This window comes from Loxodonta africana, chromosome 26, assembly GCF_030014295.1.
Source record: "Loxodonta africana isolate mLoxAfr1 chromosome 26, mLoxAfr1.hap2, whole genome shotgun sequence".
In the NCBI taxonomy this organism is placed as follows: domain Eukaryota; kingdom Metazoa; phylum Chordata; class Mammalia; order Proboscidea; family Elephantidae; genus Loxodonta; species Loxodonta africana.
Genome location: NC_087367.1, coordinates 46048346 through 46074229, shown reverse-complemented (window position 1 = coordinate 46074229; position 25884 = coordinate 46048346). Strand labels below are relative to the sequence as shown.

Below are 25884 nucleotides of genomic sequence, written 5' to 3'. Positions count from 1 at the left end.
ACCCTAACCCATATTCTGTCTTTGAAAGTGGTGAACTGATGTCATGCCTCATTTGCTGTGGGAGGGTGATAATACTCTCATCTCAGAAGCATACATTGTGTTGGAGAAATGTTTGCAGAGCAGTCCAAGTGCTAAAAAGGTGGAATAAAAGCGGCTGCAAAGCTGTGATAATCACTTCTTTTCTAAAGATAAGGCAGGCATTGAAACGAGTTTGTCATCGTTCCTGTATTTTGTATTTTAAACCATGGCAAGGAAATATACTCTTTACTCTGAAGACTGAAGATTTGAGGCTTTGTCCTTTGAAAGACTTGTAAATTTCTCAAATTGGCCACCATTTTAAATTTGAGGATTTAGTCTGAATCATTATAGTCCTTAAATTTCAAAACAAGAGAAAGTATATTTTAAGTCATTTTGATAATTAAACTTAATGTTAACATTTTACTGCTTGATTGCTATTTGTACTTGTCTAGTTCACTTCTTCCAGGTCTTTTGCTCAAGCTTCTCCGTATGAGTATGGTCTTCCTTGACAGCCCTGTTTAAAATAGAACACCCACACGTACAGAAGCACACAGTCCTTGTCTTAGGCCGGGTTCTCTAGAGAAGCAAAACCAGTCAAGTGTACATATATATATATATGTAAACATACATAGAGATTTCTTTCAAGGAAATGGCTCCAGCAGTTGTGGAGACTGGCAAGTCCCAAATTCATGGGTGAGGCATTCAGGCTGGAGGCTTCTACTGACTTAACGTTGCAGGGGCTGCTGAACCCAAAACAGGTCAGGTGGGAGGCTACTGGTTCACAGGGCTGCAGGAGCTGATGAGTCCCAAAATCCGTAGGTCGGGGCAGACTGCTGGCTCATGTATAAAGAACCAGAGGTCAGAGGAGGATGAGTCGGATGCAGGATTGAGAGCTTTGGCAGAACATCCATATATACTGGACACAGGCTACACACCCAAGGAAACTACCATTACATGATCACAAAATGGAGAATAGTTTCATAATATTGAGAATCATGGCCTAGCCAAGTTGACACAACATTAACATAGTCCCTGTAGTCATCTCTTTCCTGCTTTAATTCATAGGTTTTTTTTTTTTTACTTTTTTTTTTAAAGATAAAATTCTCATGCCCTAAAAGTCACCCTTAGAAATTATACAATTAAGTAGCTTTTATTATCCACGGAGCAGTGCAACCATCACCACTATCTAATTCCAGAACATTTTCATCACCCCAAAAAGAAATCCCATACTTACTAACAGGTACTCCCTGCTTCCACCCAGCTCCCCAAGACTTAGGCAGCTTCTTATCTACTTTTTGTGTGGACCTTTCCATTCTCTTGAGTGTAACCTATAAGTGGAATTGCTAGGTCATATGGTAACTTTAGGAACTGCCAGCCTAGTGGGTAGGATGTGGTATCTCACTGGTTTTGATTTGCATTTCCTTAATGACTAATGATGCATGTTTTCATGTACTTATTGGCTATCCGTATATCTCTGGAGAAATGTATTCAGATCCTTTGCTAATTTTTTTATTTGGTTTTTTGTTTTATTGAATTGTAAGCTATATATTCTGAATCCTAATTTTTTTTATCAGATAATTTGAGCATATGTTCTCCCATCTTTTCATTTTCTTAACAGTGCCTTTTCAAGAACAAGTTTTTAATTTTGATGAAGTCAGCTTCATCTATTTTATCCTTTTGTTGATTGTGGTATGGGTATCTTATCTAAGAAATCATCTCACCCAAGGTCATAAAGATTTATGCTTGTTTTCTCTAAGAATTTTATGGTTGTAGCTCTTTTGTTTAGGCCTTTGATCCATTTTGAGTCAAATTTTGTATATGGTGTGAGGTAGGGGTCCAACTTCATTCTTTTGCATGTGAATATCCAGTTGTCCGTTACCATTTGTTGAAAATATTCCTCAATAGTTGATGTTGTCTCCTACTAGAATGTGAAAGAGTTCTGGAGTTGAAACATGTACATGGAGAAATCAGGAGGTTGGGAGCGTGGGATAGGAATTGGGGGGAGAGGTCAGGATATGAATGTAGTAGATTGGCAAAGGACAGAAAGAGGTCACAATCTATATTTAGAAGTATACACAAATTAATGGTGTAATCAGAGGTTGGAAGGAGAATCAAACCAGAGTTACAGAAAGAAATTCTAATAAATGTTCTGAGATTGCAAGGTTTAGTGGTTTTGATTCATTACCTAGCTACTGTAACTAGGCATTTATGGGGCCTACAGAATACAGGCAAGTTATGAATTGCTTCTCTTGAGCGTCAATACAAAGGTAATGAATATTGTGAAGGATATGTTAATCAAAGGATAAGAAATAATTTCTTTAATAAGCATATTTGTATTATCTACAGATAAATGAGGGGAATCATGTCCATATCAGGAATTTAGAGTACACATAAAAATCATTAAGATAGTTCCAGCCTTTTGAAATTGCAGCCCAAGTGAGAACTAGAATTCTAAGTAATATCTGAATATAGTAACTCAGAAGCTGGGTAAAACCTGATTAAGTCCCCAGGTCTAAAACTCTTTTCAGTCCCTCAGTGGAACACTTCAGGGGTCCCATGTGTGCAGCATGCAGCAAGAAACTTTGGTAAGGATAAGATCCTTTGTCTCCAGATATGACGGGAAAAAAACCAAAAACAGAACCCATTGTGGTTGAGTGGATTCTGACTCATAGCGACCCTAGAGAACAGAGAACTGCCCCGTGGAGTTTCCAAGGAGCACCTGGTAGACTTGAACTGCCAGCCTTTTGCTTAGCAGCCGTAGCACTTAACCACTACGCCACCAGGATTTCCAAAATAAGTAGTGTATAAATACGAGGAAAACAGCATTCACAGGCTATCTGAATTGTTACTAGGATTGAACGGACGATTTAAGGGTCAGGTGAGAAGTTGGGTTAACAACCAAGTAGGAGGCAGTCACTTATTAAAAATGGGAGCAGAGTCAACAGAGGGAATGACTTAAAATGGTTCTTGCAAATACTTGTTTAGTTTTGCAATGACATTTTAGGAGTCTGTGACAATTTTTCTTTTTTCCTTAGACCTGACTGGTATTTGAGCCCAAACTCAAATCTTAGTGTGTTTTTCCTTTTCTTATGGCAAAGTTTCTGGCAATAGTTTTTAATACCACTTAACCCTTGTTGGGCAATTTTACCGTGTTTTTTCTTCCTAGGAAAACACTTTTTTAATACAAATTATAAAAGATAAACTTGTGATTGTTTTGGACATTAACATATGGAAACTCAAAACATTACCTGAGGGCGGAGACTTTGTGTCTAATCATCACTAAACGTATGAGCCGTCTTTGTAAGAAGAGGGGCAACTACTGGTCAGGCCAGCGGTTCTCAAACTTCTGCGCATTGGGATCCCCTGGAGATGGTGCCGGGCAACTACTGGTTACGCCAGCGGTTCTCAGACTTCTGCACATTGGGATCCCCTGGAGATGTTTAAAAACCACTAATGCCTGACTCCCACCCCGAGACTTGATCTGACTTGATCGTTATGGAATGTAGCCCGGGCACAGGGATTTTTAAAAAACTCCCCGGGGTATGTCAAAGTAAGAGACAAAATAACCCAGAGCAAGTATGTAGGACGTCCTTTGAAGTGTATTTTTGGCTCAGAAAGGGTTATACCTCAAAATGCATTTTTGGATATTGTTAAATAAGGATGAAAGAGAGGGGAGGATCTGTAGAAATACTAAGTTCTTTTTTTTACTTAATAAAAAGCTTTTTTTACTTTTATTAAGTTCAGTAATTATCAATATAAACCATTTTTAATATTCGTCTGCCATTTCCTAGACCTCTATCAGTTTAACTTTTTTATTTCCTATAACAGTTTTTTTTTTTTTATATAACACAGCCACATTGTTTTGTTTGAATAGCGCCTTGACAGTAAATCTGACCATTCTAGAATTCACTGGCTGTAATCATTAATCTGTCTTGTACTACTCCTGGCGACTTTTAATTTGCCCTTCCATTATGTTGCTCAATTACAGCACCCGTGGGCTTTAAGGGTTTCTTTAGAGTTCTGCAGTTCTCCCTGATGGCTGCAGAGAACTACAATTAATTAACTTTACCAGAGGTAAGCGTTAGCAAGTGCAGGGCCTCCCCCTCATCTTAGGAACTGAGACCTCAGACACATGTAGTGCCCACCACTCCTGGTCTGTGGTTCAGTTTACTCACCAGCTCCTTCCTTTTAAAGGTCATGTGGGTTGTACTTAAGTATCACCTGTAGTGGTGTGTGGGCAGAGAGAGCAATCTCTTGGGCTTGCCTTTGGTTTTACTTGTTGGGGCTGTTGTAGCTTTCTTCCTGGATTTCTCTGATTTTACAATTGAAATTTATGCCTTTAATTAGAATTTGAATTATGCTTGGAAGTCAGAAACTCCCAACGTCAATGATACCAGGATAATGGGGGTTAATGGTAGACGGCAGGTTGTAAACTTCCATTATACTCTTGTTATCCTCTGACATTCCCATTTCTCCTCCCTTTTTTTTTTAAAAAAAAAACAAAAAAAAACCTTAGGTCCAGCTTAGCAAGAGTGTTAAATAGGAAATTACTTTTTAGAATTTTAAAACCAGTCATTTTTACCTTAGGTCAGGCATTGTCCTAAGCAAGTAACAAATCTTGACTCATTTACTCCTGACAGCCTCTTAAAGATGGGAAAATAGGCTCTGAAAGTTTAAGTAGCTTGCCTAAAGTTACACAGCGAGTAATGGAGGAGCCAGGATTCCACCCTGGGTATTCTGGCTCCACCATGCTTTTAACCATGAGGTGGTGCTTCTACACTTTTTACTAGATTCAAGGCTACAGAAGGAAATGGGACAACAAATAATCCTAATTTGATTTGAAAATACCCTTTGCACTATTCACATCCCAAGGTCACTGTGGATTCACTAGACCTGGCTCCGTTACAATCTCCCTCTCAAAGCAGTGGAATATAGTTCCTAATGCTGAGGTGGAAACCCTGGTGGCGTAGTGGTTGTAGAGCTATGGCTGCTAACCAAAAGATCAGTAATTTGAATCCACCCGGCACTCCGTGGGAACCCTATGGGGCAGCTCTACTCTGGCCTATAGGGTCGCTATGAGTCAGAATTGGCTCGACGGCTATGAGTTTGGTGTTTTTTTTGTTTTTAATACTGAGGTGAATTGTGCTATCCCCCCGCCCCCCCCCCCTTTATTTTCTAAGTGTTGGGGATGGAATTTTATTTTTTTTAAAGAATGTTTTATGATGGAAATTTTCAAACACATACAAGAGAACCATATAACAAACACTCTTGAGCCCATAACCTATCTTCAATAATTATCAATCTATGGCCACATTCCCCATTTCTTGGATTATTTTAAAACTAATCCCAGACCTATTTCATCTGTAAATATTTCACCAAAGGATAAGGATTTTTAAAACCATAATACCATTATCACACTCAAAAAAAAAAAAATTAACATTTCCTTTATACCAAATATCCTGTCAATGTTAAAAGTTCTCTGATTTCTCGTGTCTCTTTCTAGTTGGCTTATTGTTTGAAGTAGAATCCAGACAAGAATAACCTCATGACATTAATCTTTTAAGTCTCTTAATTTCTCCTCCTTTCTTATTTTTCTTACTATTTAGTTATTGAAGAAACCTGGTCCTTTGGCTTGTAGATTTTTCCACATTCTAGATTTAGCTGATTGCTTTCCTACATTTTCTATAAACTGGTAGTGTACTAGTTAATTTATTCCTTTAGATTCCAAAGCTGCCATTCTTTGACCTGACTTTAGATTAAGGACCTCTGGACCCTGTAGGGTTTTTGGGTTTTATCTCCTTTGCCAGCTGGCTTGCCAGTAGAGGGCGATGGAGGACCACTGTAAAGCTAGAGCCAGGAGGAAAAGGCCTTTCGGTTTTCTGGTCCACATGGCAGCCATCAGATTGGCATACAGGAGCCTGGTATGTTCACCTCAGCAGCCCACGCTCAGCTGTGGCCCATGCTCTCCAGGAGTTCCTGCAGCTCACCTGCAACCCATATCCTCCAGCAAGTTTCTCTGAAAGGCCAGGTGTTGCTGGGCTACCATGCTCTTCCCCACAGGTTTGAACCTCAGTCTTGAGAGGGACCACACCTTTAAGTTCCTTGTTCACTCTCCCTCAGTTCTAGGGGCAGTGACTTCTTTCTGTGGTTGCTACTTCTGTACCCCTTAGCATTCATTCTCTTTCACCCCTTTTAGTAGCTGCCTTTTATTAGTTGTTACTTCTTTATATTAGTTTTCTTGTTTAAATTACTGGTTCAGTTGTTGTTGTTATTGTTTGACTGAATGCTGATAATAACGATACCAGGAATGGTCTCAGAAGACAAACCCTCAAAGATTAGATTTTGAGATTAGTTGGTGCTACTTTTGGGTTTACCCTTGCACTTGAGAGAAGTGCTGAGTTTCTTGACAATGGAAGATGAGATGCTTGTAATCGATGACATGAAGCAGCATTGCAGTTAAGCTGTCGCCTCTGGTTGTGATAAAGTGTCTACTGGAACGAGTGGTTTGGGAGCTGTCATGGATTGAATTATGTCCCCCCCCCAAAAATGTGTGTATCAGCTGGGCTGGGCCATGATTACCGGTATTGTTTGTTTTTCCCATGTGTTGTAAACCCTGCCTCTATGACGTTAATGAGGGAAGACGGGCGGCAGTTGTGTTAGTGAGGCAGGACTCTACCTACAGGATTGGATTGTGTCTTGAGGCAATCTCTTGAGATACAAAGGCAAGAAGCAAGCAGAGAGACGGGGGACCTCACACCACCAAGAAAGCAGCACCAGTAGCAGAGCGTGTCCTTTTTGGGGTCCCTGTGCCTGAGAAGCTCCTGGACCGTGGGAAGATTGAGGACAAGGACCTTCCCCTGGAGCTGACGCCTTAAATTTGGACTTTTAGCCTACTTTACTGTGAGGAAATAAACGTCTTTTTCTTAAAGCCATCCACTTGTGGTATTTCTCTCATGGCAGCACTAGATGACTAAGACAGGTATCGGGGTTTGGGCTGCACTTTTATAGCTTTTAGACACTTCGCATAGGGTCGATTCTCCTGAGTGCACTGGTGCACTTACAGAAAAAAAAAAAAAAAAAAACAAGCTTAGGCCCTTAAACTCTCAGCTCAAGTCACAGTCTGAGGACCAGAGAGACCTTCCATGACAGCCCGAAACAAACCTTAACGCAGGCTATGTAGGCTCTAAAAGCTTACGGGGTTCATTGACTGAAACTTGGACTTAATGGTGATGTGTGTTTAAAGTTGAGATGCCAGAGCTTCCCTAGCAGGATGTGGAGGAAGGAATCAAAAGGCTTAGGGATTTAGACATGTTGGGGTGTGTCTTAGTCATCTAGTGCTGCTGTAACAGAAATACCACAAATGGTTGGCTTTAAAAAGAGAAGCTTATCCTCCCACAGTTTAGGAGGCTAGAAGTCCAAATTCATGGCACCGGCTCTAAGGGAAGGCTTTCTCTGTCGGTTCTGGGGTAAGGTCCTTGTCATCAATCTTCCCCTGGTCTAGGAGCTTCTGAGTGCAGGTACCCCAGGTCCAAAGAACTGCTGTTCTCCTAGCTCTTGTTTCCTGGTGGTATGAGTTCCCCATGTCTCTCTGCTTGCTTCTCTCTTTTATTTCGCAATAGGGATTGACTCAGGCCTGCCTGATTAACATAATTGTATCTAATCCTCCCTCATTAACATCACAGAGGTAGGCTTTACAACACAGGAAAATCACATCAGATGACAAAATGGTGGACAACCACACAATGCTGGGATCATGGTCTAGCCAGGTTGACACACATTTTGGGGGGATACAGTTCAATCCATATGAGAGTGCATTTATTATGTGCAACCTGAGCGTCCCCTTCCCCCAAACCACATCGTCTGAGAAGGTCCAGAAGACACTCCTTTAATGCACTGGAAAATACATTAGTGAAGGGTACACTTGCATCCTTGAAAAATCTCTGTAATTGCTCTCCTTTGTAGGTGAAAAATAATTGGGAGATCCCACCGTTGAGATGGATTTCCTGATTTCAGTGAGAATGATGGGATCTCAGAGCAACAGAGGCCAAAAGTAGCCTTTAACTGGCAAAGAAAGGGTGCGCACGTTTACCACAAAGGACCAAAAAGCCCATTGCCATCTAGCGGATTACAACTCATAGGACAGAGTAGAACTGCCTCACGGGGTTTCCAAGAGGTGGCTGGTGGATTCAAACTGCCAACCGTTTGGTTACCAGCCAAGCTCTTAACCACTGTGCCACCAGGGCTCCACTGTAAAGGACAGCAGGATGTAAACATAATCAGAATGCTTTGGTCCATGGGACTCTCTGGTGGTAGCTAATTGATCACAATGTCCCTAGGAATAAACAGGATGGACAGCCTACTACAATATTGCTTGATTTAGATAAATAAAGCCTATGTCTGGTGGCCAAAAACCTGACTTTAGTCTCCACAATGGAGAGTCACGTGGTCTCACCCAATTTTTTTTTTATTGTGCTTTTGTTGAAGGTTTACAGAACTAGTTTCTCATTAAACAGTACACGTACTGTTTTATGATATTGGTTAACAACCCCACATGTCAACACTCACCCTTCTTAACCCTATTACCTGCTTTCCTGTTCCCTCCTGCCTTCTAGTCCTTGCCCCTGGGCTGGTGTGCCCCTTTACTTTTGTTTTATGGGCTTGTCCAATGTTTGGTTGAAGGATCACCCAATTTTTAGACACAAAGCCCCATTAATTGAAAGAGACAGGGTCCCTTTAAGGAAAGGTCCTCCAGTGTATACTATAAATCTGTGGGCCATTAACTAGTGTGCAGTGGGGAAAACATACTCGAAGATTACTGCACACCGAATTGATAGTGAATCCTGAGAACCCCAAACACCACTGTGGCATGTGAGTTCAAGCGGGTCTAAAGGTAGTCTTAACCTGAATTTGACTCAGTGGGCTCAGCTGGTCTGCAGTCCCATCATGTGTTTATTTCCCCAGGTCCTGAATGTATAATTGGAAGAGACATACTTGGCAACTGTCAGAATACCCGCCTTGCCTCTCTGACCCCTGAGATGAGGGTCTGTTCTAGAAAGGGCTAAGGGGGAGGCCCTGGAGTTTCCTCTACATACCAAGATAGCTAAAAGTAACACTGCATCCCTGGGGGCACCGCAGAGATTATTGCCGCAATCAAGGACTTGAAAGATGCAGTGCCGGTGACACCTATCTGAGTTGCCTGTTTAGCCTGTGCAGAAGTCAGATGGATCTTGGAGAATTACTAGATTGTAAACTTGATCAGGTGGTAAGGAGCCCTGGTGGCTCAACTGTTGAGCACTAGGCTGCTAACCGAAAGGCTGGCAGTTCGAACTCACCCAGCTGCCCCATAGGAGAACAACCTGGAGATCTGTTTCCATAAAAATTATGGCCAAGAAAACTCTGAGGTGGTTCCACCCTGTCACGTGGGATCTCTGTGAGTAGGAATCAACTCTACTGCACCCAACAACAATCAGATGGTGACTCCAATTGAACTTGCTGTCCCAGATGTAGTAACTTTCTGGGACCAAATCAACATGGTCCTTGGCACCTGATACAGTGCTTTGATTCAAGTAAATAATAAAACAGTGTGTTGGCAGGGCTGTGCGCCCTCTGAAGGCTCTAGTTAAGATTATTTGCTTGTGTCTTCCAGTGTCTAGTGGTTGCCAGCAATCCTTGGTATTACTTGGTTTGTGGCAGTATAACTCCAATCTCTGCTGCAATTTTCACATGGTCTTCTTCCCTGTCTGCTCTGCTCTGTCTCAGTATTTCTGTCCTTTGTAAGGACAGCAGTCATTGGATTTAGGCCCATCCTAATCCAGTATGACTTCATTTTACTTGATTACATCTGCAAAGGCCCTATTTCCAAATAAAGTCACATTCTGAGGTTCCAGAATTTTGGAGGGACACAAATACAACCCAGTATAGATAGCGATGAAGGGAAATCCTCTCAGTGAGCAGAACATCAAGCAATACATCTGGCTGTCACTTTGTCTAGACTGAGTGTTGCAAACAGGTAATGTACTCAGCTGCTAACCACAAGGTTGGAGGTTTGAGTGTGCCCAGTGGTGCCTCAGAAGAAAGGCCTGGTGATCTTCCACAAAAATCAAGTCACTGAAAAACCCTATGGAACAGTTTTATTGCGACACACATGGATGACCAGGAGTCAGAATCGATTCAACTTTTTTGTGGTTGCCTGAACTAAGAGATGGCCAGAAGTATATATCTACCCTGATTCATGGGGAGCTGCTAATTGTTTAGCTGGATGGTTGGGGGCCTGGGAAGAATAGGATTAGTAGGGTGAAGAGGTATGTGGATGGATCTCACAAACAGGCACAGACTCTGAAGATATTTGTGTCTCATGTGATTGTCCCACACAAGGATCTCAATAATCACGTGGACCAATTAACATGTTCTGTGGATGCCAGTCACCTTTCCCTAGCCTTCCCAGTGCTTGCTCAATGGGTCTATAAACAAAGTGGCTGTGGTGGACTTCCCTTACCATGGCTGACCTGGCTAATGCTACTGCTTAGTACCTAATCTGCCAACAGCAGAGACCAACACTGAGCCCCAATATATACTATCCTTGGGGGAATAGCCAGTCACTTTGTGGCAAGTTGGTTACACTGGCACTCAGTCTTCATCATGAAGGGAGTAGAGATGTGTCCTCACTGGAAGAGACATGTATTTTGGGCATGCCTCTGTCTGCACCACTGTCTGTGGATTCACAGAATGACTTATCCACCGTCATGGTATCCCATTTGGCATTGTTTTTGATCAAGGGAACTCATTTCACAAAGAAGGATGTGCAGCGACAGGTACATGCCCACGGAATTAATGGGCTTACCACAAACCTCGAAAGCGCGAGGAGAAAATGCTGAATTTTTCAAGGATTTCCTTTTACCTGGATCCACAATCAAGACCCTTGGAAGCAGCAATCAAGAAATCAAATGAATTGTGTTGAGTAAATCTGCTGTAAAAGACTTCTTTAAACTGTTAAAAAACAAAGATGTCACTCTGAGGACCAAAGTACACCTGACCCAAGCCATGGTATTTTCAATCGCCTTATATGCATGCAAAAGCTAGAAAATGAATAAGGAATACCAAAGAAGAATTGATGTCTTTGAATTACGGTGTTGGCAAAGAATACTGAATATACCACAGACTACTAGAAGAATGAACAAATCTTTCTTGGAAGTACAGCCAGAATGTTCCTTAGAAGTGAGGATAGTGAGACTCTGTCTTGCTTACTTTGGACATGTTATCAGGAGGAATCAATCCTTAGAGAAGGACATCATGTCTGGTAAAGTAGGTCAGTGAAAAAGGGAAGACCCTCAATGAGATAGACTGCGACAATGGGCTCAAACACAGTGACAGTTGTGGGGATGGTGCAGGACCAGGCAGTGTTTCTGTTGTACACAGGGTGGCTGAGTCAGAACTGACTCGACAGCGCCTAACAACATAATCACATGCCCCATCACCCAGAAGTAGTGGGTTAATTAAAAGGTGGAATGACTTGTTGAAGACTCGGTGACAATGCCAGCTGGGAGACAATAGCCTGAGGTTCCGTCTTAGAGGATGCAGTGTTTGCTTTGAATCAGAGACCATTCATTATATGGTGCTGTCTCCCTCGCAGCCAGAATACACAGGGACCCTACGTTATATGGCGCCGTCTCCCTCGCAGCCAGAATACACAGGCCTGGGAATCAGGGAGTGGAGGTGGAAGTGGTGCCTCTTACCGTCCTAGCCAATAACCCACTGACTGAATTTTTGCTTTCTGTTCTGGCACCTGTCAACTTTGCTCATTTGGAGGTCGTAATTCCTAAGAGGGGAATGCTTCCTCCAGGGGACACAACACTGGTTCCACTGAATTGGAAGATGACACTGCCACCTGGCCATTTTGGGCTCCTGATGCCACCAAACCAACAGGCAAAGAAAGGGACTACAACACTGCCGGGAGTGATTTATCTCATTTACCAAGAGGAAATTGGGTAGCTACTACACAAGGAGGCAAGAGCATTATGTCTGCAACTCAGGATTCTCTGGATGCCTCTTTGACTTTCATGCCCCAAAGAAAGAGACTGGAAAACTACAAAAACCAAGGAAAAGCAGGACTACTGAAGACTCGCACCTTTCAGAAATGAAGGACTGGATCACCTCTGTAGGTAAAGAACCGCATACAGCTGAAGGTCTGAGGGCAAGGGAAAGATGGCATGCACAGTGGAGGAAGGACGACACAGGTGTCAAATACAGCCTTGTGACCAATTACAAAAACATGGACTGTAGCAGCTTTGTTTATCTTCTCTTTGCTTGTTATGTGTATGTACTTATTAACAATTTCCTTTTCTCTTGTTTTATGTACATTTGTAAGACGTTAACTTTACAACTGTCTTTAGGTAGCAAACTACAGAATTGTGACTGAATTTTAGGTGTTATTAATATAGGCAGCAATGGAAACAGTAACTGTTGAGACTGTATTTCCCTATTTGTGAGAGGGTGAGACTTTTAACTGTATGAAGAGTGCTGCATCTTATTAGTGAAAACACAGTGGTTTAGTGGAAGCTGAAATGTTTGGAAAAAAAAAATAAAAATAAAAAGCACATACCCAGGTAATGAGTAGTCAAAGAGGCGGACTGTGCCAGTTGTTAATATAGTCCAGGAAACTTACTGCAAGCTCCCTATAAAATAATCCAGTCTAACAAACTGGTTCTGATAAAACCAGGTCCATGTGGGTTGTGTGGAGGAGAGGAGTCTGTTGTTTACATGACAATGCTATCAATCTGATTGTGGAACAGTCTGTATTGCCCTACTTTGTGAACTAGCTCAAAGCTCAAAACTTTGAAGGGCCAATTTTCTTGAAGGGCAGGGACACTCCCTAGGCTATTTTGAGAAAAATCTGATAGAAATTTCAGGGGTTTTGTGTCCAGGTTAAGGACTGGTAGCCTCCACAATTTGAGTTTGCCTTTCAAAGAACCATTGGGAACTGAACAATTTACATCAAAATTGCAGTCCTAATGATTTTGGTTTGTTCCTTAAACAGAATGAGGCAGCTTTATATTTAGAGGATTGTGGTAATACAAGTGGAATTTGGTGTTTAGATTTACCATAATAAAGATTAATTGAATAAAAGAACAATTCTAAATAAATAACAAACATCAGAAACATAACAATTAGCTTTTGAAGCTGACTTTTATAAATCTTTTATTGCTTTAACAGGAGAATGGATGCCGGAGTGTTTGTTTTTTTGTAAACTTCTCTATCCCAACATACCTTAGTACTAATTTGAGTCACTACTTTTATTCTTTATTGTCACATTTTCCAAGTTTTGGCGCCCAAACTTGGCAAACATCATGGAGGTCTGTACAAACATACATATACATATATACACACATTTAAAGCCTCAGCTTCCTCATTAAACCTTGTGCTCAGGCTCCTGTTAAAAAGAGGTAAAATGGCAAGAAGATAAAAATCAGGGAAACCATGAATAAATCCCAATTGGTAACTTCCTTGTTAGGCAGACATTTTAAAGGAAAAATGCATCACCTTGCTAAAACTTCCACCAAGCTACAGCTTCAGATATTTAAAAGAAAAATAAATAAATAAACCAAAAGCCCCTCACACACCTCAATGGTTTAATGACAAGTTAGCTGAGGAGTGACATTTTGTTTTTGTTATTGTAGGTAATTGTTTATTAAGGAAGTTAATATTTCAGTGATTAAAATTTCAGATCTTAATTAAAAACTAACTTCAAGCTCAGTCATCATTACAGTCAGAAGCAGAATTCTTCAAGTATTTGTCTTTAAACCACTACACAAATCCGTCACAGTAAAATTCAGGCTTTTAGTTTAAAAAACATTTACTGTTTGGTAACTGAAGAGTAGATACCATTAGTATACTCTAGGTCGTTTGATTTTATTTTTCTCTGTAGGAGCTTTCCTCTTCTGTGATAATCCAGGCCCAAGTTCCTTATTATTCTGAAGAAATGAAACAGCTTCTGGAAGACAGTAACTTTCTATTTGAGGAGGGAATTCCTATAAAAGAAAAAACAAAACAAACTGTGCTATTCGTTTTTTTCATATTTCAAAACGTTAATGATCAGGTAATAGATTGTTTTACTCTACTTTTTGACCAGAAAAACTTAAAAAGGAAAACGCATCCTTATTCCTAGGTTCTTGCAAAAAAAAAAAAAAACTTGTCTTTCAAGGTGTGCTACTCAGCACTTGTCTCATCTAGTGGACAGACCCTGTGAAACAAGGTGTCATTTTTTTATCAGAAAAATGAGTGTACAGCTCAGCTGAGTGGGCTCGCACAGATCTTAATAATGGTTTTGCCTGTAAAATATGGAATAGCACCACTATCTCACATAATGGTTAATAGCTATCATTTCAGTGTTAAATATTACGCTTAGTGCTTTACGTATTATTTTGTATTTAATCTTTATAATAAACGAGGCTTTTTATGGGACGTAGTGTTTTGTTTTTTTTTTTTTAATTTTTTAATGGGACATAGTGTTTTAATTTCCATTTTACAGATAAAATAGAACAGGTTAAATAACATGACCAATTCTCCATAACTGCAGGTGGCAAAGCCAAAATCCACACTCTTCTCTGCTTGACTCCAAAACCCTTGCGTTTCTCTCTTACAACTATATTCCAGTATAAAAGAAAAGGATCTTTTTTTCCCTTATTGTAAGTACAATAAAACTTAATTTTCTAGCAATATAAGACTGGATAACCTGAAAATGAACCACCACAGAATACAGTGTAAACACCTTTCTACCCAACGCTTTCACAGATCGTGTTGTTGTTGTTAGGTGCCATTGAGTTGGTTCCAACTCATTAAAAAAAAACAAACCCACTGCTGTCGAGTTGATTCCGACTCATAGCGACTGACTCATAGCAACCCCATATATGACAGAACTCAACACTGCCCAGTCCTGTGCTATCCTTACAATCGTTGTTATGCTTGAGCGCATTGTTGCAGCCACTGTGTCAATCCACCTCGTTGGGGGTCTTCCTCTTCCGGCTGACCCTGTACTTTACCAAGCATGATGTCCTTGTCCAGGGACTGATCCCTCCTGACAACATGTTCGAAGTTTGTAAGACGCAGTCTCGCCATCCTTGCTTCTAAGGAGCATTCTGGTTGCACTTCTTCCAAGACAGATTTGTTTGTTCTTTTGGCAGTCCGTGGTATATTCAATATTCTTCTCCAACACCACAATTCAAAGACATCAGTTCTTCTTCCGTCTTCCTTATTCACTATCCAGCTTTCACATGCATAGATAACAACTATAAATCCTAACCATATATTAAAATTAACTACCACTAAACCAAAAAAACACTAAAGCATTAAAAAAAAAAAAAAAAGACAAATACTACAGGGCGGGGGGGTTGACATCTGGAAGAAGGGAATGGTATGGGGTGAATTCCTTTTCTTTTTCTATGGCTTTTAATTTGAGAACAGGCCCCAGTCTGTGTCGTGAAGGCCAGCTAAAGCTCTAATAGGAACCCTGTGGTCTCAAAGACTTGACAAACCACAGGACAGGGTCTGAGGGAACCAAAGCCCCTGGAAGATGAGGTGGGAAATCCCAGAAAGGAAAAAAGTGGAGGAATCCTGAACTTTGCATATGAATTTTGTCCTAATCTTTGCTTGATCCTTAAATCATGCATATGCAGAGGAGACTCAAGGCTAAAAGAACTAAATGAGATTTGAATTGCCACTCACTGGGGCAGGTCACCCAAGTAAACTGCCTGCCAAACAAAGACACTAAAACAGTACTCTTCAGAAGAACATAACAAAAAAGTACAGTTTCTATAATTTATCATTTATAATGTCCAGAATACAATTCAAAATCATTCCACATATTAAGAAGAACATGGCCCATGCTCAAAAGAGATAACCAGAATCACCCCAAATAAAATACAACACTTAAGTATAAACTTGACAAAATATATTAGGATTTTTATGCTGAAAATTACAAAATATTTATGAAAGATCAAGGTTTACCATCATCGTCAAAGAAGATCTAAATAAATAGACATGCCGTGTTCACGGACTGGAGGACTCAACGTAGTAAAGATGTCAATTCACCCAAACTAATCTATAGTTTAATGCAATTCCAATCAAAAATCTTGTAAATAGGTCTTACACTAACTTCAAAACTCATATTCAGCTACAGAAATCATGATAGTGTAGGAGAGAAGATCAACAAATAGATTAATGCACAGAAAAGATCCCAGAAATAAGACTCAAAAACAGTTATGGTCATTTTTCGTTTTTGACCAAGGTGTCAAAAACCTTTGGAGCAAAGAGAAGTCTGTTCAACAAACAGTGCTGGTAACAGCTGGATACCCACATGGGAGAGAAACAAACAGCCGCTGCCTCACAGCATACAGAAAAAGGAACTTAAGATGGATCACAGACCTAAACAAAAAAACAAACTACAAAGCTTTTAGAAAAATACAGAAACAAAGGTTTCCCTGGACAGCATATAAAATCAATAACCATAAAAAAAAAAAATTGATAAACTAGATTTCATAAAAAATTTTAAACTTTTGCTCATCAAAAGATGGTTGAGAGACTGAGAGAAAATATTCCAAAAAATTATCTGATAAACGACTACTGGTACCCAAGACATATAAAGAAATCTTACAAATAATAAAAAGACAAAAAAATTATTTTTTAAGTGGACAGAGTCATTATTTAAGGGATACTGAGTTTATGTTAACAGTAATGAAAAAATGACTGGAAACGGACAGCAGTGATGGAGGCACAATACAGTGAATGTAATTAATGCCACTGAACTGTACATGGAAAAATGGCTGAAATACCAAGTGTTTTGTAACATATACTTTTTTACCACAGTAAAATTTTTTAAAAAATGGGCAAAAGATCTGAATAGACTTCATAGAATAAGTTATATGAATGGCCAACAAGCACTATGAAAAAATGCTCAACATCACAGTCATCACAGAAATGCAAATTGGAAACCACAATGAGATCCCATTATACACCCCAAATTCAAATCAAACCTAAATTCTTATCACTATCAACACCAAATGTTGATGAGGCTATGGAGTAAGTGGAACTCTCTCTTATACACTGTAGATATAGGGTTGTAAAATAGTACCATACCTTTGGAAAAAGGCCCAGAAGGTAGTTTTTGTTTCTTTTTTTGTCAGTTTCTTAAAAAACTAAACATACACCGATTTTAAAACCTAGCAATTTTGCTCTTAGATATTTACCAAGGAGAAATGAAAACCTATGCCTACAAAAAGACCTGTATAAAAATATTCATAGCAGCTTTATTCATAATAGCCAAAATAGGCAACAGCCTGGGTCCATCAATAGGAGAATAGATAAAAGAACTCTGATATATTCATAGGAAGGAATATTACTCAAAAATAAAAAGGAATGAACTGCTGACACATGCTACTACTGGATGAATCTCAAAAACATCATGCGAGTGAAAGCCTTACATAAAACATTACATACTGTATAATCCATTTATCTAAAGCTCTAGAAAAGGCAAAGAATTTACAGTGGGAAAAATAATCAGAACAATGCTTATCTCTGTGGAGGCGGGGTAGGGATTTACTGAGAAGGGACACAAGGAAACTTCCAGAGGCGATGGTCATATTCTGTGTTTCAACAGGGTTTGGGTTGCACATAGGGCGTATGCATCTGTCGGGACTGAATGAATGGTACCCTTAAGATCTATGCCTTCTACTGGATATGAACTTACTTCCCAAGAAAGAACAGTAAATAAATACTGGATTCTACCTAATGGTATGCATGCTTACATATACTGGTATCTGCAACTCACTTTGAAATGGATGGACTGGCAGGAGGATGGAAAGATGGATAGATACGTGATAAAAACAAGTATATTAAAATATTAATTGCCATGCTATGAGGTATGTACATTATCCACTGTAAAATTCACTCAACTTTTATTTATTCATAATAAAATGTTGAAAAAAAGGAACAGGGAGATTTTAAAAAGAAGCAACTTACAAATTTTTAAAATGAAAAATATAGTGAATGAAATTTAGAATTCAAGCTCATCGTAGAGAATTTGGGACATGCATAAAAATATTTTAAGCAAGTAAAGGACATAATCTTGTCAGAAGAAACTACTACTGATATTCTGGCATATCTCCTTCCTTCAGTCTTTTTTAAAGCATTTTTTAAAATAAAGTTAAGATCACACTATATGAAACCAAGGTATGTTTTGTTAGTTTTCCCAGCTGACAGGGAACACGGGAAAGCAGCTTCACGGAGCTCCCAGCAGGAGACAGAGCACCCGGTAACCAGTGATACATGCTTTCCCACCCCTGATCCTCTTCTTGCTGCTCCACCTCCAAGCTTCCTGGCTGGCTGCAGTGACTCAGGAAGTGCAGTGTCCATGCCACCTGGATTCACCCCACCACATTGCATATCGGCAGACAGGGAGTACAGGAGAGCAGTTTCACGACGTTCCCAGCAGGAGACAGAGCATCCGGTAATGAGCGATATACGCTTTCCTAACTCGCACCCTTCTTCCCCTCTGCCTTCAGCCTCCTCTGCTTCCCACCAGCTGTAGTCTCTTGGCCAGGCGGCAAATGCTTCCACCCCAGGCCACATGGATTCACCCTGTCCACACTGGCCAGGTCCCTAAGCTGGCGTAGCTTCTGTCTGTCTCTTCTGTGCCTCCCGCCACCTCCCCCTCCTTTCTTTCCAACACCTGGCTCCGTGTGCCATCTTTGTTTCTTATTGAAAGGCCATGAAGCCCTGCCTGACGGGGGATCCACTCTCCTGGCCTGTGACACTGCGCTGGTGGGATCCCTGAGGCTTTTTTTTTTTTTTTTTTTTTTGCTTGTTTTGCATTGTTCTGTTTGTTTCTTTCCCTTTTCGCACTTGGGAGCTCCTTATAGCCGGGCTGCACTGCACTAAGAGCCACTCCCCCAATCTCCAAAGCTGCGAAGGTGGGATCCCTGAGGGCATTTCTTTTCTTTTTTCCTTCTCTTTTTTTCCCTTTCTGTCTTTCTTGATTTCTCAGTTCTCCTCTGTCTAGACTTACCTTCTTTTCCAGTCTCCTGAATATCTGGCTCCTAACCAAAGGATCAGCAGTTTGAATCCACCAGGCACTCCTTGGAAACTCTATGGGGCAGCTCTACTCTATCCTATACGGTAGCTATGAGTTCGGAGTTGACTCAATGGCAACGGGTTTTCAATGGGAATATCTGGTGCTGTGTGACATCTACACCCCTCTAGCTAGGCTATACTGTGCAACCTGGTAGACTTCCTCAGTCTTCACGTCCATGCTGGTGGGACCCCTGAGGGGCTTTTCTTTTCCAAATTTTTATCTAGTTTTTTTTTTTTTTTCCTTTCCTGCTTTGTCTTTTTTTTTTTTTTGCTTCTCTGCATTTTTCGGGTGCTCATCTCTCCACTCTGACGGCAAGCTCCCTTTGCACTTTTTTTTGGGGTATGTTTTTTCCTTTGTTTTTGACTCCTGTTTCTCTCTCCTCTTTCCCATACCCATGTTAGCTCCATACATCACAACCTCCCCCCCTTTCCCGCCTTCCTGTACTGTGCGCTGAAAATCACACCTCCGAGCAACACAGGCATGGCCTACTGGAACCTGCCCAGCACTAATCCCTGGCCCACCCTGTCGGCCCTAGTACATGCACAAACAACCCATCCAAGCCCCTTCCCTTCACTTGGACCTGCCCTGCTGCACCATAGCTGAGTGACTGGCTCCACCCACTGGACAAGGAGGTGAAAAGTATCATGACTACAGACGAGTAAACAACAAAGAACACACAGCCCGCCTGCTCAGACATAACCAAATAAAACAAAAACCAGGATGAAACAAACAAATCTACAATCAAGAAATGAAGAAAATAACTACTAAATATCCAGAAGACAGCAGACAATATCAAAACATAAAAAAAAAAAAGGATAGGATGGTTCCAGTAGGTGTCCAAAATAAAATACCAGATGACTTTCCAGTAGAAGAAATGGCACTAGAACTATCTGATAAGGAATTCAAATCTCTAATATTCACAGCTATCCAAGAGTTGAAACAAAAAGCAGACAAAAATGAGGAAAAGATAGACAAATTTATGGAAAAGGCAGACAAATTCATGGAAAATACAGACAAAAAAGGGAAGAATTCAGAAGATAATACAGAACAAAATGCCAAAATAAATTCACAACTAGAAATCATACAAAAAAAATTAGAAGTCCAAAAGATAAACAGCAAGATTTCAGAAATGGACTGTGTCACAAAAGGGCTCAGGAGCAGGTCTGAAATGATGGAACACAGGATCAGTGAAACTGAAGAAAAACACTTAGATACAACTCTGAGGAAAAATCAGAAAAAAGAATGAAGAGAAACAAGGAAACCCTCAGTATTATGTGGGACACAATCAAAAGCAAAAATACGTGAGTGATCAGCATTCCAGAACAGGGGAAAAAAAACAGAAAACACAGGGAGGATCACTAAGGACCTGCTGACAGAAAACTTCCCTAGTATCATGGATGATGAAAAGCTGACCATCCAAGAAGCTCAAGGAACCCCATATAGGATAGACCCCAAAAGAAAAACACCAACCTTGAAAGAAAGAACATTGCCAACCATGAAAAATATATCCTGCAAAACTTTTGTTCAAATATGATGGTAAATTAGGACATTTCCAGATAAACAGAAATTAAGGGAATATGTAAAAAAAACAAACCAAATCTATAAGAATTATTAAAGGGAGTCTTTCAGTCTGAGAACAAACATCATCAGACCACAGCCTGAATCTAGGATGCAAGATTGTACCAGCCAGATACCAACCTAGGAAATGAACTCTCAGGGACTATCCAAAACCAAAAGAATCACAAAAGGGAACCAGGAGGTTAATCTGTAAATAACAATGTCAGAACAATAAAAGAGGGAATAAACGGTGTAGGTATAGAACCTTCTAATGGAGAGGAAGGCAAGAAGACACCAAGTAATGACAGACTGGTTCAAACTTAGGAAGATAAGGGTAAATTTCAAGGTAACTAAAAAGAAAGTTAACAAACCTACTCATCAAAATAAAGAAGAAAAACATGAAGTCTCAATAAAAACAAAATCTACCAAAACAAATGAAAAATCCACTAACAAAAGCAGCTTAGCACAGAAGAGTAAGAGGAACAATGAGAACATTAGCACCACAAAAAAAAAAAGCACCACAACATGACAGCAATAAACTCACACCTATCAATAATTACAGTGGATGTAAAGGGCCTAAATGCACCCATAAAGAGACACTGAGTGACAGAATGGATAAAAAAACAGGATCCATCAATATGCTGTCTACAAGGGGAACACCTTAGAAACAAAGATGCAAATTTATTAAAAATCAAAGGATGGAAAAAAATATATCAAGCAAATAACTACCAAAAAAAGAGCAGGAGTGACAATACTAACCTCAGATAAAACAGACTTTAAAACAAAATTCACCATAAATGACAAAGAAGGGCACTATATAATGATTAACGGGACAATCCATCATGAAGACTCAACCATAATAAACACCTATGCACCCAACAACAGGACTTCAAAATACATTAAAAAAAAAAAAACTCTAACAGCACTGAAAAGAGAAATTGACAGTTCCACAGTAATAGCAGAATACTTTAACACACCACTCTCGGTAAAGGACAGGGCATCTAGAAACTGCACAAAGATACAGAAGAGCTAAAGAGCACAATCAGCCCATGTGACCTCGTAGACATATATAGAACATTCCACCCAACAGCTGCAAAATACACATTCTTTTCCAATGCACATGGAACGTTCTCCAGAATAGACCACGTCTTAGGCCACAGACCAACAACACTCAACAAAATCCAAAACACTGAGATAATGCAAAGTTATCTTCTCTGACCACAATGCTATCAAAGTAGAAATTAACAATAGGAAGAGTAAGGAAAAAAAATCAATTACATGGAAACTGAGTAAGACCCTGCTTAAAAACCACTGAGTAACAGAAGAAATCAAAGATGGAATAAAAAAACCTCCTAGAATCAAATGAGAATGAAAACACATGATACCAAAACCTTTGGGACACACCAAAGGCAGTCCTCAGAAATCAATTTATAGCAATAGATGCACACATCAAAAAAGAAAAAAGGGACAAAATCAAAACATTAGGTACACAACTTGAACAAATAGAGAACAGGAAAAGAAGTCCACAGTCACCAGAAGGAAATAATAAAGACGAGAGCAGAAATAAACGAAACAGAAAATAGAAAAAGAATAGGAAGAATCAACAAAATCAAAAGTTGGTTCTTTGAAAGGATCAACAGAACACTGGTCAAAGTAACAAAAGAAAAACAGGAGAGCATGCGAATAACCCAAATAAGAAATGAATGGGGACATTACAACAGACCCAACTGAAATAAAAAGGATCATAAAAGAGTACTATGAAAAACCATACTCTGACAAATTTGAAAACCTAGATGAAATGGACAAATTTCTAGAAACTCTACTTACCCAAGCTAACACAAATGATGTTGAAAATCTGAACACACCCGTAACGAGAGAAGAGACTGAAAAGGTAATGAAAAAACGCCCAGCAAAAAAAGCCTTGGCCCAGATTGGACTATTCTATGGGATAGACAACAATACTGGTGAAGAATAAGCTTCTTGGATCAAGCAGACATATGAGACTATGTTGGCATCTCCTGTCTGAAGGGGAGATGAGAGGGTAGAGAGGGTCAGAAGCTGGCCGAATGGACTTGAAAAGCAATAGAGGAGGGAGGGAGTGTGCTGTCTCATTAGGGGAAGAGCAATTAGGAATATATAGCAAGGTGTTTACAAGTTTTTGTATGAGAGTCCAACTTGATTTATAAACTTTCACTTAAAGCACAAGAAAAAAAAAAAGCCCTGGCCCAGACAGCTTTACTGGAGAATTCTACCAAAAATTCAGAGAAGAGCTTATACCAGTACTACTCAAACTATTTCAGAACACAGAAAAGGAGGCGATACTTCTGAATTCATTCTATAAAGCCAGCATAACCCTGATATCAAAACCAGGCAAAGACACCACAAAAAAAGAAAATTACAGACCAATATCTCTCGTGAATGTAGACACAAAAATTCTCAACAAAATTTTAGCCAATAAAATTCAGCAGCTATCAAAAAAATAATACACTATGACCAAGTACGATTCATACCAGGTAGGCAAGGATGGTTCAACATTAGAAAATCAATCAACGTAATCCACCACATAAATAAAAGAATCACATGATAATCTCAATTGATGCAGAAAACGCATTCAACAAAGTACAACACCCATTCCTGATTTTAAAAACTCTCAATAAAACAGGTATAGAAGGAAAATTTCTCGACATAATAAAGGCCATATATGCAAAACCAACAGCCAACATCACTGTTAATGGAGAGAGGCTGAAAACATTCCCCTTGAGAACAGGAACAAGACAAGGATGCCCTTCATCACCACTCCTATTTAACATTGTGTTTGGCAGTCCTAGCTAGAGCAATAAGGCAGGGAACAGAAATAAAGGGCATCCAAATTGGTAATGAAGAGGTTAAAACTCTCCCTATTTGCCAATGATACGATACTATACATAGAAAACCCAAAAGACTCCATGAGAAAACCACTGGAACTATTAGAAAGATTCAGCAGAGTTGCGGGATACAAGATAAACATACAAAAATCAGTTGGATTCCTACGCACCGATAAAGAGAATGATGAAAAGGAAATCAGGAAAACAATACCATTTATAATAGCCCCTAAACAAATACTTGGGAATAAATCTAACCAGGGATGTAAAGACCTATACAAAGAAAACTACAAAACACTACTGCAAGAACTCAAAAGGGATCTACATAAATGGAAAAACATACCATGCGCATGGACAGGTAGACTCAACACTGAAAATGACAATTCTACCCAAAACGATTTATAAATACAACGCAATCCTGATCCAAATACCAACAACAATCTTTAAAGAAATGGAAAAACTTAACTTTATATGGAAAGAGAAAAGGCTCTGGATAAGTAAAGCACTACTGAAGAAGAAGAAAGTAGGAGGACTCGCATTACCTGACCTCAGAACCAACTATAAAGCTACAGTAGTTAAAACAGCCTGGTACTGGTACAACAACAGATACGTTGACCAATGGAACAGAATTGAAAACTCAGATGTAAATCCATCCACCTAGGGTCACCTGATCTTCCACAAAGGCCCCAGGTTCCTCAAATGCGGAAAAGACAGTCTTAACAAATGATGCTGGCAAAACTGGATTTCTATATGCAAAAAAAATGAAACAGGACCCATACCTCACACCATATACAAAAACTAACTCAAAGTGGATCAAAGACCTAAACATTTAGCCAAAAATCATGAAGTTCAGAGAAAAAAAATACGATCAACCCTAGAGGCCCTAATACATGGCATTAATAGGATACAAACCACAACCAACAAAACACAAGCGCCAGAGGATAAGCTAGATAATTGGGATCTTCTAAAAATTAAACACTTATGCTCATCAAAAGACTTCACCAAAAGGGTAAAAAGAGAACCTATAGACTGGGAAAAAATAAATCAGACAAAGGTCTAATCTCTAAAATCTACAAGAAAATCCAAGACCTCTAAACAAAAAGACAAATAATGCAATTAAAAAATGGGCAAAGGAAATGAACAGACACTTCACCAAAGAAGACATTCAAGCGGCCAACAGACACACGAAGAAATGCTCCCGGTCTCTAGCCATTAAAAAAAAAAACATTAGAGAAATGCAAATCAAAACCACAATGAGATACCATCTCATTCCAGCATTACTGGCATGAATCAATAAAACGGAAATTAACCAAATGTTGGAGAGGCTGTGGGGAGATCGGAACTCTTATGCACTGCTGGTGGGGATGCAAAATGATAAAACCATTTTGGAAAACGATACGGTGCTTCCTTAGAAAGCGAGAAATAGAAATACCACATGATCCAGCAACCCCACTCCTAGGAATATATCCTAGAGAAATAAGAGTCATCACACAGAGAGACATATGCACACCCGTGTCCACTGCGGCATTCTTCACAATAGCAAAAAGATGGAAGCAACCTAGATGTCCATCAACAGATGAATGGATAAACAAACTCTGGTACATACAGACAATGGAGTATTACAAAATGATAACGAACAATGATGAATCTGTGAAGCATCTCATAACATGGAGGAATCTGGAGGGCATTATGCTGAGTGAAATAAGTCAATCACGAAAGGACAAATATCGTATGAGACCACTACTGTTAATAATCATGAAAAGGTTTACATACAAAAAGAAAGTCTTTGATGGTTACGAAGGAGGACGGGGTGGGGATGGAAAAACACTTAATAGATAAGCGGAAACTTTGGTGAAGGGTAAGACAGTGCACAATACTGGGGAAACCAGCACAACCTGTACCAGGCGAGGTCATGGTAGCCCCATAGACACATCCAAACTCCCTGAGGGAGTGAATTACTCGGCTGAGGGCTGTGGGGACCATGGTCTCAGGGAATATCTAGCTCAACTGGCATAACATAGTTTATAAAGAATACGTTCTACATTCTGCTTTGGTGAGTAGCATATGGGGTCTTAAAAGCCTGTGAGGGGCCATCTAGGATACTCCACTGGTCTCACCCCTTTGGGAGCAAGGAAGAATGAAGAAAACTAAAGATACACAGGAAAGATTAGTCCAACGGACTAATGGACCACATCTACCACGGCCGCCACCAGACTGAATCCAGCACAACGAGGTGGTGCCTGGCTACCACCACTGACTGCTCTGACAGGGATAACAATAGAAGGTCCCGAACAGGGGTGGAGAAAAATGTAGAACAAAATTCTAACT

At 39.9% G+C, this 25884-nt stretch overlaps 1 protein-coding gene across 6 annotated transcripts in view; it reads right to left on the bottom strand.

Annotated features, from left to right (window-relative positions):
• Positions 1–13181: 13181 nt before the first annotated feature.
• The window catches only part of TOPBP1 (DNA topoisomerase II binding protein 1), an 82148-nt gene continuing 69445 nt past the window's right edge, over positions 13182–25884 (bottom strand). For all 6 annotated transcript variants that reach the window (XM_003419992.4, XM_023538838.2, XM_023538837.2 and 3 more), the window contains one exon: positions 13182–14042. In XM_003419992.4, the coding sequence (XP_003420040.2) occupies positions 13899–14042 (144 nt within the window). In that variant the 3' untranslated portion in view covers positions 13182–13898. The remainder of the gene's footprint in view (positions 14043–25884) is intronic.